Genomic DNA, 17,027 nt, shown 5'->3' with positions numbered 1-17,027 from the left:
CCCATAGCCCATTGGGCTGCCCGTCATACTACTGAACTGTTAATCCCCACTTCAGGTTAAATAGCACTTGTTACCTTCTTGTCCAGGTAAATGTTGCTTGGTCCCAAATAGAAACAGCACAGATAATAGAGATGTGCACAACTGTTACTCTCTTTGCACTGAAAGGCCTATCTCCTTATTCTGCATCTTTCTACCCATGATATTTTAAAATTTTCCTTTTAAGATGTGTAAGCAATAAATTTAGCCTCTATACACACACACACACACACACACACACACACATATATATATATATATATATATATATATATATATATATATATATATATATATATATATATATATATATATATATATTCTTTTTTTTAACTTCCTTATGTTAGTATGTTAATGTATATACTTAGCTTCTGTAAACTATGTCTTCAGTTAAAAAAAACACTAGCAGAGTTATTGCTCTGAAGCTTGTTCTTGTTGAGAAAAAGTCAGTGGGTTCACTATTGCTGATTAAAGCCACAGCTGCTAATTCCAATTAGAAAATGGAACAGAAAGCCAGAATTAACTGAGAAAATAAAGGGCAAACAGAGGAGGAAGAGGTCAGAAGTCTCTCAGTGCAAAAGACCTACTATTAGATATTGCTGAATTAAAAAGAAAAAATGTTTTGGACCATTAGTAAAAGTAAACATGTAACACATCTCCAATTATTAAAAAGTATAGAAGGACTGGTATTTTTCCCATACCTACAAACTGTAGATAATGGGAAAAGAAGCAGGGGTGCATTATAAAAACAAAAAACAAGTTTCCAAATGAAGGTTGAGACATTCTGTAGCAAAAGGCCACCAAATGTTACATATATGGAGTGCAAAGAACACTAAAACAAATATATCTAGGATCTTTAACAATTCCCTTTGGTGATTATGTTAAACTTGTTGAGACTTCAAAAAACAAACAAACAAAAAAAAAAACAGTATTCATTAACAAAAAAACCTGGTTATCCTTATTATAGCATATTCGCTATTAGAGAGAGTGCAGTTATTTCTGGTGTGTCACTTGAAACATTCTAATGCAAGCCATTCTGTTGAGCCAATCAAAACAGGGAGTCAACCATGAGAATCGGAAACAAAATGACACATTTGCTATTGGTACACTTAAACAGTAGCGACAGCAGTCATAGCAGAGACACTGAAGGTGGTATTGCTAGATAGTAGAAGTTATAGAAACAAAAAACAGCAACAATAACTTCAACCATAATGTAACAAAACCATCTTAAAAACAGAAAAAAATTACCTTTTGTTCACCTTAGCACGTAGGCTTTATGTACGTAATCCTGCATGGCTTGATAGTGTTAGCTTCATTGCACTTCTTGAAGTCTGAACTGCAAGCACTTTCCATAGGCCTTACCCAACATGATTTACAAGCACAAATCTTACTTACACCAGCAGACAATGTTATAAAGCAGAATTCAAGATCCAAAGAGACAAGAAATGAGAGGCCTTTACATATGTCAGACTGCAGAGCGTCCAAAGACCTCCTCACAAACGTGGTGCCATTGACTGTATACTGTACAGTAATACCACCAAGACAACCACTGATCTACTGCCTTCATTCTCTGACAACTTTTGGGAATCTGCTAAGCACTTCTGAAGGAGCAGATTTGTCCTGTGTAACTTTGAGATTATAATAAATTTTACCATCAGTTTATACTTTAAAAAAAAAACAAAAAAAAAAAAAAACAAACACCATACCTAGACAATCTATCTAATTGGTAATAAAGCACAGACTGCTTAACAAAACCTAACAAGTACTCTTCTCTCTGGTCTGTAGACACGCCAAGGACTCATAATTTGTATAAATTGTAGAAATCTGGTTAGTCATTCATGTAATTGCCAGTTGAATATTGAGCTCCCCTGAAGCTAGTCACTGCATTCTGGGTTTCTTCTTGTTTTTAAGGACAGAAAACTGGAGGTTAAGGGAAGAAAGTGCAGAGTACAGGCTGAGCAGTACAGTCTCCTGTTTTCTGCTAGATCTGGCTGCTTGTGGTGCCTTGGGGAAGCTACCCCCAGCATTCATTAATTCCTTTCCTGTACAAAGACAGTCTCTTGAGGGCAAAGACCAGCATCTTGTAACGTAATGTCATAGTCCAAGTGAGAAAGCTTTCGTCTGGGGAAGTTGGTTACAAGTTCAAAGCGTTCGTTAGGGTACCCCTTGGACTGTACGTGCTTCACCAAAGCCTGCAAGAGAAGATAAAACTGCTTGGTGAAAGTGCACACAAATACTTTGTGTTTTCCACTGAATTTTACAAAGAAAAAAATAATACATTCAGTAAATAGTAGGCATGTTACTAATAAAAAAGGTCTTAAGCCATGCATTTACTTTTGTTATACTAAAGAAGTAGTACAAAGATGAAACAAAAACCACATGCATATTTGAATGTAAAATTAAAGGAGATAATAAAACAATCCTACAGTCATTCTGTTAGGTAAAAGTAAATAATTGTGACAGTATTTCTTCAGGTCAGAAAGTTCTGATGTTGTCTGTTTGCAGCCCATCATGTTTCACAAACATGAAATTGTACTTTGAAAGGAAGATAGTTATGACAAGTGCACACACCACCTACCAAGAGCTTGCTGTGTGTTGGCAGAGAGATCTGCTCCCTCTGTCCATCTGGGTATCGCAGCATCAGTCTTGCCTTTGGTCCTGGAATGGAAGATATTGTTTGAATTGTTCAGAAAAAATTTCTAATGTGGCAACCAAAATAAAGTTTCAAAGCGAGAACGAGAGGTGTAGCCATACACTAATGTCACGACACATATTACAATATGCAGGTCACGATAAGAATATGTATCACGATACATGTGACAGTCCCGATGGGCTAGTTCTACGATGCATAAGTTCTAATGATCATTTAACCCTTTGCGGTCCTATGTCGGACCCTGTCCGACATCATCGAAAAAACATAAAGTACAGGTCTCTAGTCGTTTTTTCTCCAGAAAAAGCCGAGAGAACCATTCAATGGCCGAGTGAGACCGATAGAAGACGAATGAAACCGAAAAAAGGGGGGGGGGGGGGGGTGAGCAACAGCCCTAGCAACAGACAAGCAGACATAAACAAAGGAGGCAGCAGCTACCGCATCCAGCGCTCAGAGAATATCACAGATATTTGCAGAGCTTTTTGAGATGTGACAGTAATAAAATAATGACTTGAGGAGTTTGGTGATAAAAACGAGTGATCAGGAGAGGATTTATCAGTATGCACATTTATAAAGAGATATGTGAAAAACAAAGTGAACATGGGGTGGGGCTTGGCTGGAGATGCAGTACTGATGTCGCTTAGCATTGCAATGCCCTTTAAACCAGTTTTGCTTGGGGAAAAAAAAAAATTAAACAGCGTGTGTGAAAATTGGGCCGGACGTGCCTGATAGACGCTGAATAAATGGACCGCAAAGGGTTAATGATGGACTATTTTGTTAAGACAAATTAATGAGTAGGGAGAGTATGTACAGTGGCTTGCGAAAGTATTGACCCCCTTGGCATTTTTCCTATTTTGTTGCCTTACAACCTGGAATTAAAATTGATTTTTTGGGGGGTTGTATCATTTGATTTACACAACATGCCTACCACTTTGAAATATTTTATTGTGAAACAAACAAGAAATAAGACAAAAAAACAGAAAACTTGAGCGTGCATAAGTATTCACCCCCCCAAAGTCAATACTTTGTAAAGCCACCTTTTGCAGCAATTACAGCTGCAAGTCTCTTGGGGTATGTAGCTATGAGCTTGGCACATCTAGCCACTGGGATTTTTGCCCATTCTTCAAGGCAAAACTGCTCCAGCTCCTTCAAGTTAGATGGGTTCCGCTGGTGTACAGCAATCTTTAAGTCATACCACAGATTCTCAATTGGATTGAGGTATGGGCTTTGACTAGGCCATTCCAAAACATTTAAATGTCTCCCCTTAAACCACTCAAGTGTTGCTTTAGCAGTATGCTTAGGGTCATTGTCCTGCTGGAAGGTGAACCTCCATCCCAGTCTCAAATCTCTGGAAGACTGAAACAGGTTTCCCTCAAGAATTTCCCTGTATTTAGCGCCATCCATCATTCCTTCAATTCTGACCAGTTTCCCAGTCCCTGCCGATGAAAAACATCCCCACAGCATGATGGTGCCACCACCATGCTTCACTGTGGGGGTGGTGTTCTCGGGGTGATGAGAAGTGTTGGGTTTGCGCCAGACATAGCGTTTTCCTTGATGGCCAAAAAGCTCAATTTTAGTCTCATCTGACCAGAGTACCTTCTTCCATATGTTTGGGGAGTCTCCCACATGCCTTTTGGCGAACACCAAAAGTGTTTGCTTATTTTTTTCTTTAAGCAATGGCTTTTTTCTGGCCACTCTTCCGTAAAGCCCAGCTCTGTGGAGTGTACAGCTTAAAGTGGTCCTATGGACAGATACTCCAATCTCTGCTGTGGAGCTTTGCAGCTCCTTCAGGGTTATCTTTGGTCTCTTTGTTGCCTCTCTGATTAATGCCCTCCTTGCCTGGTCCATGAATTTTGGTGGGCTGGCCTCTCTTGCCAGGTTTGTTGTGGTGCCATATTCTTTCCATTTTTTAATAATGGCTTTAATGGTGCTCCGTGGAATGTTCAAAGTTTCGGATATTTTTTTATAACCCAACCCTGATCTGTACTTCTCCACAAATTTGTCCTTGACCTGTTTGGAGAGCTCCTTGGTCTTCATGGTGCCGCTTGCTTGGTGGTGTTACAGACTCTGGGGCCTTTCAGAACAGGTGTATATATACTGAGATCATGTGACAGATCATGTGACACTTAGATTGCACACAGGTGGACTTTATTTAACTAATTATGTGACTTCTGAAGGTAATTGGTTGCACCAGATCATATTTAGAGGCTTAATAGCAAAGGGAGTGAATACATATGCACGCACCACTTTTCCGTTATTTATTTTTTAGAATTTTTTTAAACAAGTTTTTTTTTCATTTCACTTCACCAATTTGGACTATTTTGTGTATGTCCATTACATGAAATCCAAATAAAAATCCATTTTAATTCCAGGTTGTAAGGCAACAAAATAGGAAAAATGCCAAGGGGGGTCAATACTTTCGCAAGCCACTGTATCCACACCAACCATAAAACACACATTCTTCACTCAACAATTTGATGATCTACGACAAGCTGCTTTTGCTGATGCATGTAATAGAGGTAGGTATCTCTTGTACAATATGATATTACATTTACCTGGTAAATACAAATAAATATCCCAACATGTTGGATTTGTGCTGGACCACAAAGGACTCTCATCAGTGCAGACTGCTGATATCAATTAATTTACAGCAGGATTACAATACTAACCTGGGATTACATGGAGACAGTGATGCAATATAATTAAAGTATGATGCATGGGGTGATATTAAGTAATCTTGTGTGACAGGGAGACCATGGTCGCTGGGACACGCAACAGGAGACACGCTGCTAAGCAACTAATTGAGCAGGTGGGCTGCCCGGACCTGATCTGATCAGGAAGTTAGGATTGGCTGGGGTGCATGCCGGGAAAGCTGCGCAGAGCTCAAAGAGTGTCTATGCTACAGCTCGAGGCTACTGCACGGCCATATCCATGCAGATTGCTATGTTGTTTTGCAGACTTAAGTATTAACCCAGGAGCTGAAGCTACAGAGCCAGCACTAACCCTGGGAGGATTCACCCCTGCACACGATCACAACCCAGTAGAGTGTCCACTCCACAGGATTAACTACTATGAAACCCTTGAACCAGGATGGTGCTTGTGAATAAAATGCCTAGCCGAGAACGTATGAAGAGTAATAAAGGGGAATCAAATGGCACTGCAGTAAAAGAAGTGCCGACAACAAGAACCTGATAAGTAGTAAAAAAAATAAAAATAATAATAATCTTTGTGGTACGATCACGTAAACCGTGGCACCTGGAAACTTTAAAAAAAATTTTTACTAGGTAACTTTTTGGATAAGAGTGCCTTGTCAAAGAGTGACTGCCAACCTGTTATTGCCAGCCACCTGGACAGCCTTCAGGTTCAGTTTCGAGAGTACTTCGCTGAAAGGATCAGGGTGGGTTAGCACATGGCTGGACTAGAAACCCTTTTATTGCAAAATAGACTGCAAATACTAATTTGCCATTTACAGCAGAAGAAGAATTAACTCTTCGCAGTCCTATGTCGGACCAGGTCCGACATCATCAAAAAGACGTCAAGCACAGGTTTCTAGTCTTTTCTCTGGAAAAAGCCGAGAAAACCTTTCAATGGAGTGAGACCGATAGGAGCCGAACTAAAAAAAAAAAAAAAAAGGTGGGGGTGGATCTGAGCAATGCACATAGCCCCTGCACCACAGAGACGACACAGACCTAGCAAACAAGATAGCTGCTGCCAGTGCTCAAAGATATCACAGCCATTTGCAGAGCCTTTTGAAATGTTATAGTAATAAAATAATGACTTGGAACCCATTATTGAGGAGTTTGGTGATAAAACGAGTGATCAGGAGAGGATTTATCAGTATGCACGACTATGAAGAGGTATGTGAAAATTACAGCGAACAAGGGGTGGGGATCTTGGCTGGAGATGCAGTATTGAGTGTCCTTTTGATATGCACTGTCTTTTAAACCTGTTTTATTGTGAAAAAAAAAAAAAAAACTTTTAAACAGCATGTGTAAAATAAACAGTGCGTGTCAAAATAAATTGGACCCGGCGTGCTCGACAGGCGCTAAATAAATGGACCGCTAAGGGTTAATGGACCTTTCTTCTGACGAGACACTGAAGCTCATATTTCCTCAACAACCTCTTGCTTACTTTACTTTTGCTTACTGGATTTCTATGCGACAAGAATACCCAGAGCTATCATCTGCAGCTCTGAAAGCACTCGTGCCTTTTCCATATTCATCAATGCAAGCTCACCCCTGCCACTAAGTTAAGAATGTAAATAATTTATTATTATTTATTTATTTTCTTTTATCATTTTTTTACTGTTGGCTGTAAAAAATCTAGCGATTTCTAATGTGAATTAAAAACAATTAATGGCTATATATTAGTTTTGTTGACATTACCCTGCAATGCATGTTTCACTTATCAATACTAACTATTCTGCAATAACACAGGGTATAGGGGTCGCACAATTATTTTATTGCTAGAAGGGGGTTGCAGTTCAGTGAAGTTTGAGAAAAATGTTGATCCCAAACAGTGTACAGAGAGGATTTACATAGAGTAGCAGGTTCCTTGAGCAGGACATTTCTTTTACTGGGACTAGACCTAGCCTTGTGTGGCAAACTTTTATTTTTAAAGTAGCTTTGTTTTATTTATTAAATGTGACACTAAGGCTACCATTGCTTGTGTTTATTAAATCTGCGTGCCAGTGCGGTGTGTCAGTATTGTTTAGAGACGACCCACGTGTGTAACATATCCCCCTTGTTACATCATGCTAAAAGTGTTTCAACCGAATGACGTTGCAACGTTTCACCTGAGCACCACAGCAAGTACGACAGTACTGTTACTACAGAACAGCGTCACTAATGTCCCTGCCTCAATGATTTTTTCAAACCAAGGAATTAAGCTAGTGGTAAACTGAGCACATAAAAACAAGCACTTGTCAAAGAGAAGACTATTTGACCAACTTACAAACTGTTGGTAAGAAAGTCTGATGGATGCCAGAGTAATTGGTATGGACAGCCATAAAAAACACCACAAAAGGTGAAAATAATTTTTGGCTCCTATCGGTCTCACTCAGCCATTAAAAGGTTTTCTAGGCTTTTTCCGAAGAAAAAACGACTAGAGACCTGTACTTTAAGTCTTTTTGATGATGTCGAACAGGGTCCGGCATCAGATTGGAAAGGGAAAATTGTAATGTCGGACCTGGTCCAACATAGGAACGCAAAGGGTTAAAAGTTCATAAACAATAAGCTAAAATGTATGGTCAATGAAAACTTTTAACTAGGTCGTTCCAAGAGAGACCAACACAACTTTTTAAATGACCTCCTCGATTTAGCCAGTTTTTATTTGCTTACCGTTATCATCCAGCAGCTCCGGAGAGCATGGCTCCTCCTCCTGTGTCTCTGATACCCCAGAGTTCCCTACTGGCTCTGCGTGGTGGTTGTTACCTGCACCAGTGTCTTTAGGTGCCTCAGTCCTTGCAGGAAACTCCAAATGGTTCTTTTTACTTTCCTCTTTCCTGTGGCTGGATTCCTTGTGGGGGGATTTCTTTGATTTGGGGGGGCTATCCTGCCGCTGGGATGGAGGCTGAGGCTGGGGTTGGGGTTGTTCCACCACCACCTCATCGTCTGAGCCGTCCACGGAGATTAACCCCTCACTGTCTGAAAACGGCTCTGCCTCTGACTCCTCCTCCGAGTGATAGTCAATCTTCGGCTCGTTGGACTCATAATGCGTTTCCTGCAGAGAAGCGCGGATTGCAGCTTCCAGCTGACTGTCCTCACTGGCGTCTATGAGGCTCTCCTGGAGGAGAAAAAAATGAGCAACTTTCAACTGCCTGACTGTGCAAATGTAAGAAAATATCACCCATAATGTGTGCAAACAGTACTCAGGATTTCAAAATCAGCTGGAATTTGTGCATAGATGCTCTGAATACTGTGATCATTTAAGACAGGGGTTTCAACCGTGGGTACTTATGTTCAAAGAGGGTATACAGGAGGACTCAAATGAAAACATTAAAATGAAAGAAGATAATGATCTTAAACATAATATAAAAAAACTTATCACACGCACGCACGCACGCACGCACGCAAAAGTACCCCTGACCAATTCTCTCATCTTACCGAATTACAAATGGTACATTCAAATTTCATTCTATTTGATATTTTATTTTAAAACACTGAACTCAGAATCAATTATTATAAGGTGACATTGGTTTTATGTTGGAAAATATTTTTAAGAAAATTAAAAAACTGAAATATCTTGCTTGCATAACTATTCAACCCCTGTGCTCTGGAAGCTCCCAGTTTGCACCGATGAAAGAAATTGCCTAACGAGGACACAATTACCTTACCATTGGCCTCCACCTGTGAACCATCAAAGTTGCTGTCACATTTTCTGGATAAAAAACCCAAGGCTCATTGGTAAGGCTGTGAATCTGAAGGAAAATAAAGACCAAAGAGCATTCTACAAAAGTCAGAGATAAAGTACTACAAATGCATAGATTAGGGAAAGGGTACAAAATAATGTTTGGATATCCCAGTGAGCACAGTTGGATCAATAATCAGGAAGTGGAAGCTGCATCACACCATCCAGGCACTGCCAAGAAAAGGCCATCCCTCAAAACTCAGCGCTCTAACAAGGAGACTTGTGAGAGAAGCCACAGAGAGGCCAACAATCACTTTGAAGGAGCTACAGAGTTCAGTGGCTGGGAGTGGAGTAATGGTGCACCAGTCAACCACATCATAACACTGGCCTGTATGGGAGGGTGGCAAGAAAGAAGCCGTTACTCAAAAAGTACCATCTGAAAGCACGTCTGGAGTTTGCAAGAAAGCATGAGAGTGAACCAGCTGCGATGTGGGGAAAAAGGTTTTGTGGTCAGATGAGACCAAGATAGAGCTTTTTGGCCAAAACTCAAAGCGCTATGTGTGGCGCAAACCTAACACTGCCCATACATCAAGACACACCATCCCTATACTGAAGTATGGTGGTGGCAGCATCATGCTGCGGGGATGCTTCTCATCAGCAGGGACTGGGCATCTTGTTACAACTGAAGGAAGAATGGATGGAGCAAAATACAGGAAAATACTGCAAGAGAATCTGCTTCAGTCCGCTAAAAAACTGAAGCTTGGGAGGAAATTCACCTTTCAGCAGGACAATGATCCCAAGCACAAGGCCAAAGCAACACTGGAGTGGCTCAAGAACAAAAAGATGAATGTCCTACAGTGGCCCAGTCAAAGTCCTGATCTCAATCCCATTGAGAATCTGTGACGTTATTTGAAAATTACGGTCCACAAGCGTCGTCCAACCAAACTGAACAACCTGGAGCAAATCTGCCAAGAAGAATGGGCCAAAATCATTCTGACACTGTGTGCAAAGCTAGTACATACTTACCCCAAAAGACTTAAAGCTGTTATTGCAGCGAAAGGTGGCTCTACCAAATATTAATGTGTGGGGGTTGAATACTTATGCAAGCAAGATATTTCAGTTTTTTTATTTTTCTTAAAAAAAAAAAACAATGTCACCTTACAAAAACTGATTTTGAGTTTAAGTGTTTTGAAATAAAATATCGAACAGAACGAAATTTCAATGTACCATTTGTAATTCAGTAATATGAGAGAATTGGTCAGGGGTCTGAATATATATATATATATATATATATATATATATATATATATATATATATATATATATATATATATATATATATATATATACTGAACTACTGAGCATAAGTATTTAACTTTTGTTTAGCAGCTCAAAGTTCACAGTCTGACTATAGTTTCAAATTATCATCCACCTGTACCCGTAAAACTAACACAGGTATGGCTACCCCCACAATATCCCTCTCGCCAGCGATATGCCCATAAGCTTGTTCTGTACTCCAGCTGCTGTGTCGCTCCGAGTTACGCAGTGTGTCTCTCGTGAGTACTCACTGAGCACATTCTCTTCTTGGGCGGGCTGCTGGAGAGTCCATCAAGCTGACCATGCTCAGTCAGGAAGCCTGTCAGCTGCTCCAAGAAGGAATTCACATCCAGCTGGTGCAGCTCCACCAGCTTCTGGCCTATGGGTGACAAAACAGCAGGTATTAAACAAAAGGTCTGATCCGGAGGATGTCTTTAGGACTTAGATATACACTGTCTGGTGTCTTCTTTTTTTTTATTATTACTGGACATCTTATGATTGCGTATTTTAACTCTTGACACTGCAAACCTTCAATGTTCTAGAAAAAAAAGTATATTCACACAATGATATTGCCAACCTGTAACTAAAGATGCAATTAAGAATGCACTCTGTATTGTTTGTGCATGACTCTTGTTATAAACAAGTACAAACGGTGCCACTAAAAAATCAGGGTTTGAACCAAGTAGACAAAACACAGCTGTAAACAGCAGTCTTTGCCATAATCATATTTTCATGAAAAACTAGTTTTTGGAATTGGTTTAGTCTGGACTAGAAGGCCAGACATATGCAAACATTCTTCTCTCTCACCTGTCCTTGGGTCAAGAATGGAGATATAAGGAAATTCATTCAGTTTGTAGAACTGTATGTATCTCTGTCCCTCTTCACTGTCGTGGTATACCTACAAGAAAACTTGGAAATTACTCAACAAAAACACCAGGATGGAAAATATGCAACAACTGTAATAACTTAAAATACAGATTTTAAAGCTAGGAACTTCACTGCTACTTAAATGCTCACCTAATCATGTGTTAAAATGGACAACGGTTTCTAATTGTAAGCTTATTTGCATAAACTTCTACCTTGTTCACAACTGCATCAATATACAAATCTTGTTAACTCATGATTAGGCCATGTACATTATTTTATTGAATAAGGGCGATTCACTAATCTTAACAAATAATGTGTAAGCACTGTACTGAAATTACATTTACAAACCTATTTATGCAAACCCTCATTAAAATGATAATGCAGAAATCTGTCCTTGTAGTAAAACTCAATAGTATTTTTTGTTTTGTCAACCAGCTTTCCATTTAAGCTGGCACAGCACTGTCAGCTAATCCTATACACTGAACAAGGAAAAGGAACAGCAGCCTCCACAGGTCTGCCTGGAAAGAGCAATACATTCATTACACCGGCATCATTTAACAAAGGCATCTATTTCTTCTGTACACTCAGCAACAACAAACAAAAACCTTACAAGACCTGACGCCATGCTGTTTTAATTTCCCATCACACATGATATGTGCTTATGACACATTTCACAGATGTCTGTAGCGTTAGAGTGGGCAGGGATATGGGTAGCTATGACCCTTAATACTGCTGCCTCATGATTTTCAATGTTTAGTACATTATGTAAATTATACATAACCAGAGACCAGCTGAACTGATTTCCTTCAGATTAAACTGTATTGTATGCTATTACATGAAACTATATTATACGAAAGATAAACTTACTTAACAACAGATTTATGCTATTATATTGATCACATAAGAAATATTTGGATAACACTGCCTTGCTTCATAAGTTTAAAGCCACTACAGACTGATAAGCTGTTGAACAAAATACTGAATCTGCTGTTCCTATTTCCCTGTACTTTTCAATGTTATAATATTATTTGGTTGTAAAAGGCTAAAACAATACTTAAAAAGAACATTGTATATTTTCTATGGTGGTGCAGGAGGATACTAAGTTGCTCCACATTCATGTTATGTATTGCGTGAATTTAAAATGAAGTATATTTCCCCTCAGCTAGAGTTGAGCGAGTTGGGCCTTGAGTGTCCCCTGGGTTTCCCTGTACCTGCCAGAAGATAAAGTGTTCCCGAACGATGGCTTTGACAGCATCATTACTCCACACATCCCGATTCAAGCACTGGCATGCAAAATCCTGCACGTTCTGGATGTTTATCATCAGCCACTTGTTCTCCATCTGACCACACTCTTTTGCCTGGAAAAACATAAGAGGGTAAAATCTAAACTTGAAACATGGGTTCTTCCATGAAAATATATTTGAATACAGAAAACTAAACTATGAAACAAAACACACAGTAGATGAAGACTAATTTGAAAACTTGGAAACACCTGTACTGGTGGGGTATGCAATATATTGTAGTCTCATATTAGCAGAATATTGATACAAATTGGTTAAAATGAAGAAGTTACTTAATATTATAAATAGATCTTGAGTGTTTCATATTTCCCACTGTGAGTATCGTGAAAGCGATTTTTACATTATTTTGGTATTGAATGTCTAAATTGGCTTTTAAAATCATACAGATTCCAGTATCACATTACTTTGCACATGCAATGTATTTTATTCTTTGGATTATGCCCTTCAACTGTTTTAATAGTAAGACTATCAATATTTACTTGTGAGCTGATAAGGAAGCATATTTTATTAAAAAAATTAAGTAATAAAAAAAGACAAACCACATATGCTTAATTTAAAGAAAATAAAAACAATCGATTCTGTGCAGCGCATGCTTCTGGGATCTTACTGTTTCAAAGCTGCCCTTATGCATGAGGTCTATGGGTGGTCTGAAGAGGTCTGCCAGAGTGCTGAGCTTCTTATCAACCGCACTGCCATTCCGAAGTTCCTGCTCCTGACGAACTGTTGACACAATAATAAACCACGTTCTTTTAGAAGACCATATACGTACTTACAGTCTACACTCACTTAACAATCAACAATCTTATGGCTGGTTTCAGAGCCCCCGATTAGCACTAATCCTAGACTAACACAGACCCCTATTAGCAGTACACTTGGATTATCCTAATCTTGCTCTACATGATTTTACTAAAACAATATCAGGGAATGCAAGATTAATGCTAATTTAGGTGTATGAAAACAGCCGCATAAGGGTTAATACCAAAACACTTTCTTAACTCTCATAAGCTTTACTCACACTTTCCCTCTCGCAAAATTACGGGCAAACTTCTTTAAACTGTAACTATATTGTATGAAGTGATGCTATAAGGGGTTTAATAAATCACCCTTGGTGGGGGAAACACAATTGGGATTAATATTAAGTTTTGATGGGCCTTATTTAGATCCAGTAGTTTACATCAATAAAAATGAGCCTTAAAGATTCATGTGTGGCAGGCCAATTTAAGCCTTACACTTTCACTCCGTGCTGTACATAGGAAATTACATGTCGGGGTCCTGTAAGCCATTATATAAAAAGTTAATGGAGTATGACAATTGAAAAGAACTGAAAAACAAAAAGAACAGCAAATCTAGTAAGAAAAGCCTCGATTATTACCCCTTTATATCCACCAAATCAGGCTATAGAACCCCCCTAAATTAGTGTAATAAGCTAGTTTGTTTAATCCTGGTGAGTTGGTGCACTTTCTTTTACATTTTTTTTTTTTTTTAAAACGATTCGGTTTCGAAATAAGAGGGATGTAGTATTTTATAGAAGTAACCACTTCCAAAAAGTCATGCTAACAATTTGCAATTGTTAATTTGAAAAAGATGAAAGAAGCCATAATATGTAAAACAGGTATAACTAGAGGGATTTAAAAGAAACATTCACAGGAAGCTTAGATGTTTAAATATCTAAAATAGGGCTGTCAATTAAATCTCAACTAACGTCTGTGATTAGCGCATTCATTTTTTGAGCGATTCATTTTTTTAAATGCACTCCTGTCTTGTCCCTCTTAGCACACCTAAATTAATTTCCTGTCAGGATTGAATGAATGTAATCATCGTTTAAATATAAAATTAGTCACAGAACCACATTATGTAGCAAAGCACACTGAATGGACTTGTGAATGGAATGTTTATTTTTTTTTAAACTTTGACAGAGGGATAGAAAGAGGGTTATTTGTATCTACTGTCAAAGTGAGTTCCAGTATCACAGAAGTGCATCTAGTCTGCTGTACCACCTGCGTGCTAAACATGCTTTCACTTTTTAAAATATACTTTCTAGTAGTCTTTCTGCTACAGACAACAAATGAAACCCATCAGTTTTGACAGAGTACAATAACATAACCAGTGTTGTTAGATAGTTAACATCATAGCTTTGTTTTACTTCTATAACCACATTTATTTTTAAAAGTATATTATTTACAATTATGGAGAATATAACCAATACTCAGTGAATGTTTTGTTTTATCTAGGCATTTTTTTTTTTTTTTTTCATTTTCAAATGACAATGAAAAACATCAGTTTGTGAGTAAAGGAAACTGATGGATAATAAAGGAAACTGATGGATGAAAAGGATAATTGTAAATGCAGTAAGGGTAATAAACTGACTCTATGGTGATTCGCAGTTGGTTCAAACAATTTAACAACAATGCCAGATTGTAAATACATATAAAACTATTAAAAAAAATAATAATAATAGCATCAGTAATAAAACAAACTTAATGAGATGGATGCAGTAATTGTATCGCAATTTTTTTTTAATCGTTTGACAGCCCTAATCTAAATAAAAGACACCATACAAACAGAGACAGGTAGGCTACAGTAGATTTAGTAATTATTTGATAAACTGTGCAAATGCATACTTGTTTCCGTCTGGAAATCCCGAAAGCCATCAAATATGGATCTCGCAGGCCTCCGCCGCTTGGGAGCTACAAATTTAAAAAAAAAAAAAAAAAAAAAACAAGCAAACATATAAATAAATAGATAAATAAATAAATGAATGTTCCTTCTTTATGGGCCACGTTGGACAGATAGGTCTCTATTGCCACTCAACTAAAAGGCAGATTTAACCAACAATGTCTTGATGCTAGATCAAGGACGTATTTGGGTCAATCGTGAATCTCATCTCCTCTTGATAACAGCAGCCAGGCTATTCAGTGACAAAACTTCTCTACCTTGCCATTTAAATGATATGAAATCTGTTTCAAGAAAGAACATTATTTTAATGCAACTTAGAATAGTGGGCTTGTATGTGTCAATACTGCTTATTACTTCAATAGATGATGCACAGGAAAACTATTTTCACATGTGAAATATTTTAAGTGGCTACAGTATCGTGTACTAGACTCCCTCCCATCCCAATTAATTCAAGGAAACTTTCTTGGTGGTTTTAATACATGAAAACAGGAATCCATAAATCAAGTCAATTTAGCAGAGTTAAGGAAGAAGCCTCATATTAATTCCTTTTTTTCAAATAACAATACAAAGCTGTATTCATTTTGATTTGGTTTCTGAAGATTTTGTTTTAATGTGTTATGTTGAAAAAAAAAAAATGTAAAACAATGTTAGTAACTTACATGCCTACCTGATTTGAAAATATAAAATGACAGCTGTCACATGTTAAAATGCTAGTGTGGCATATGGATGGACAGACAGACAGGTTTCACTATATATCATCAGATTGTTAATGAGGTTCTCTGGATAAAAGTAAAAATGTTAGTGTAACAAATGTGTAAGTACATACATATAGACAGGACAGGCATCTGCTTGTACCCCCAGATTATGGTAATAAATAAGATGTGGTAAAAAAATGTGTTAACCACGTTTCTTCATAATAGACCTTATTCTGTTAAAATCAGGTGGAATGTACTACTGGGCAAACAAGCAACGCTATTTTCGATTCAATGAGATAGTCTTCAATTAACTTTTATTTTAATATATCACCAAGGTCTCATTTCCACTGAGTTCCCAAAAATCATGGCTATAATAAACAAGATAAAAACGCATTAATATAGAAATCACTACTGCCAAGTTAAATTTGGGACTCCCTTTTGATAAACATTCACATACTACTGTTAGTCCCCACTGTTATACCCTTTCAGGTTCCCTTCTACAGTCGTGTGTTGTTCTCTAGTACATAAAAAGATATAAAACTTGATCTGTGTTTGTTTGCCATGTGACCGATGTCGCGGGTTACTAGAAAATCAGGCAGAGAATAAGTGGTTCACTTGCTAAATACAGAGTATATACACATTTGTTTATACGCCACTTCCACTATAATCTCACTGACAGGGATATCACATACATCCTCACAGGGGGATATTGATAGCACTGAGCGACAGACTACTCTCTGAAAAACAGGTTTACATGGCAATGTAAATGCAGTGTGAAAATAATTGTGGTGGGTAAAGCTTTGGGCGAGACATTAAAAAACAAGCACCCCCTGAATCTTCCAAAGTTATTACAGGTGTTATAGACTGGCCCTGTTATCACGAATACCCAGGCACTGGTGATGACGCTGACAAGCTAATACTATAGAGTTTAGCTTAGTTAATGGTGGTCTAGTTAAAACAAGTTCACTGGTACTGGATATTCAAGTTCTTTGAGGGGAAGAAAAGCACCTCCAGTCTCCTTGCGACAGAAAGACAATGATTCTTGGTGGTAAATCTCCCTCCCAACCTGTGATGGTGCTAAGTAACAGGAACAGAGTACTCTGGACTACTTGGCCTGACACTTCATTCCGAGGGTTA

General features: G+C 38.2%; 1 protein-coding gene across 1 annotated transcript in view; it reads right to left on the bottom strand.

Moving 5' to 3' along the window:
- Window positions 1-379: 379 nt before the first annotated feature.
- Window positions 380-17,027, bottom strand: part of LOC121326364 (UBX domain-containing protein 7-like) — a 28,863-nt gene continuing 12,215 nt past the window's right edge. Inside the window, exons 4-11 of the mRNA XM_041269616.1 lie at window positions 15,141-15,206; window positions 13,127-13,239; window positions 12,430-12,576; window positions 11,159-11,249; window positions 10,603-10,730; window positions 8,026-8,470; window positions 2,615-2,694; window positions 380-2,228 (exon numbers count right to left, since the gene is read on the bottom strand). Coding sequence (XP_041125550.1) covers window positions 2,067-2,228; window positions 2,615-2,694; window positions 8,026-8,470; window positions 10,603-10,730; window positions 11,159-11,249; window positions 12,430-12,576; window positions 13,127-13,239; window positions 15,141-15,206 — 1,232 coding nt within the window. The 3' untranslated portion in view covers window positions 380-2,066. The remainder of the gene's footprint in view (window positions 2,229-2,614; window positions 2,695-8,025; window positions 8,471-10,602; window positions 10,731-11,158; window positions 11,250-12,429; window positions 12,577-13,126; window positions 13,240-15,140; window positions 15,207-17,027) is intronic.

Source organism: Polyodon spathula, chromosome 14, assembly GCF_017654505.1.
Source record: "Polyodon spathula isolate WHYD16114869_AA chromosome 14, ASM1765450v1, whole genome shotgun sequence".
Lineage (NCBI taxonomy): Eukaryota > Metazoa > Chordata > Actinopteri > Acipenseriformes > Polyodontidae > Polyodon > Polyodon spathula.
Note: the sequence above shows the minus strand (reverse complement) of the source record. Positions and strands in the feature narration are given on the sequence as shown.